Below are 2007 nucleotides of genomic sequence, written 5' to 3'. Positions count from 1 at the left end.
AAACGGAGTCTCACTCTATTGCCAGGCTGGAGTGCAGGTTGCTCACTGCAACCTCCATCTCCTGGGTTCAAGTGATTCTCCTACCTCAGTCTACCAGTAGCTGGGATTACAGGCACACACCACCACGCCTGGCTAACTTTTTATATTTAGTAGAGACGGGGTTTCACCTTGTTGGACCAGGATGGTCTCGATCTCCTGACCTTGTGATCCACCTGCCTCAGCCTCCCAAAGTGCTGGGATTACAGGCGTGAGCCAAGATGCCCAGCCCCTTCGTGCTAATTCTTTACATGAAAGAGCGCTTTATGGCTCACGGAGTGTTTCTGCATCCGTGATCTCATTTGATTCTCATGATACCTGTGGGTGGAAGTCAGTGCTGAGTTTACCCTGAGGTCTCTTGCTGGGCCAGAAGACATTTAGGATGCTCTGACTTAGCTCTCAAGGAGTCTGTTTGGGAAGATGAGTTTTTTAAGCAAATGAGTGAACCTTTGAGTACTGAACTGAGAGGGCCCATCCCAAAAGGGCAGGAGTTCTGAAAAGAAGCAATCATGAGGAGTTGGGGAAGTCCCAGATGGCTTTGATAAAGCAGATGGGTCTTGAGGGGGGATATTTGAAGAGCTTACATTCATTTATTCAACAGCAAGCATCAAGGCCCTTGCGAAAGCCCAGGGTTACAGTGATATAAAGGCAGATGAGGTGCTTACTGTCATGGAGCTGACTCTCTAGAATGGAAGAGAGACTGATAATAAACTAAATAAATGAACATGCATTCAAATAACAAGTGCTCTGGAACCAATAAAATGAGACTACTTTAGATGGTTAAGGAGGGCCTCCTTGAAGAAATGACTTTCAGACAAATAATCTAAGTCACAAGAAGCAGCTAGTCACTCTAGGATCTGTGGGCAGGGCATACCTGGCAGAAGCTGCCAGTGCAAAGACGAAGTGGTAATGTGCTAGGTATGTTGGAGGAACCGAAAGAAGGCTCCTGTGACTTGAGTGAAGTGGGTAAGCAGTAGAGTTGCCACATGAACTCAGGGTGAGGGCCTGGGTGGAACAGTAAGGAATTGCAGGTGTTGGAACAGCTCTGAAGCAGCATGGTTTAGCTCAGTGTCTAGCCAGGTTTACAGAAGCTCAAAGAGGTTGTCAGCCTTCAGAGGCAAAGTTTTCACAAATGCAGTGTGTTGATTAAAAGAACTACTCACCTGGCTAACATGGCGAAACCCTGTCTCTACTAAAATACAAAAATTAGCCTGGCCTGGTGACAGACACCTATAAGCCCAGCTACTTGGGAGGCTGAGGCAGGAGAATCGCCTGAACCCAGGAGACGGCAGAGGTTGCAGTGAGCCGAGATCATGCTACTGCTCTCCAGCCTGGGCAGCGGGAAGACTCTGAATGAATGATTTGATTAATAAAAGGCTCTTTAAGGCATGAGCCCTGCCTTGTGTGTTTCCTTCCATAGCCAGGATGGAGGTGTACAGAGGGACCTGACTCAAGTGCCCCTCCCTACCCAGCTGTACAACTGGGCCGCACCAGAAGTGATCTTACAGAAGGCAGCCACAGTGAAGTCGGACATCTACAGCTTTTCTATGATCGTGCAGGAGATTTTAACAGGTAGATCAAGATCATTAATGGTTGACCAAAGTCCCTATTCTTAGGTTGTATTTTTCTCCCCGCCAGGAGTTACTTACTTTTATGAAAGTAGAAGACTTATTAAAAAGAGATTCCTTGGCCAGGCGTGGTGGCTCATGACTGTAATCCCAGCACTTTGGGAGGCTGAGGTGGGTGGATCACAAGGTCAGGAGTTCAAGACCAGCCTGGCTAACATGGTGAAACCCTATCTCTACTAAAAATACAAAAATTAACCGGGTGTGGTGGTATACGCCTGTAGGTCCAGCTACTCGGGAGGCTGAGGCAGGAGTATCACTTGAACGTGGGAGGTAGAGATTACAGTGAGCCAAGATTGTGCCGCTGCACTTCAGCCTGGGCAACAGAGTGAGACTCTGTCTCAAA

At 47.8% G+C, this 2007-nt stretch overlaps 1 protein-coding gene across 1 annotated transcript in view; it reads left to right on the top strand.

Moving 5' to 3' along the window:
• Positions 1 to 2007, top strand: part of TEX14 (testis expressed 14, intercellular bridge forming factor) — an 86291-nt gene that overhangs the window by 35149 nt on the left and 49135 nt on the right. Inside the window, exon 10 of the mRNA XM_017539799.1 lies at positions 1457 to 1608. Coding sequence (XP_017395288.1) covers positions 1457 to 1608 — 152 coding nt within the window. The remainder of the gene's footprint in view (positions 1 to 1456; positions 1609 to 2007) is intronic.

This window comes from Cebus imitator, unplaced genomic scaffold (assembly GCF_001604975.1).
Source record: "Cebus imitator isolate Cc_AM_T3 unplaced genomic scaffold, Cebus_imitator-1.0 Scaffold121, whole genome shotgun sequence".
Taxonomy (NCBI): domain Eukaryota; kingdom Metazoa; phylum Chordata; class Mammalia; order Primates; family Cebidae; genus Cebus; species Cebus imitator.
This window is presented reverse-complemented; position numbering and strand designations above follow the sequence as displayed.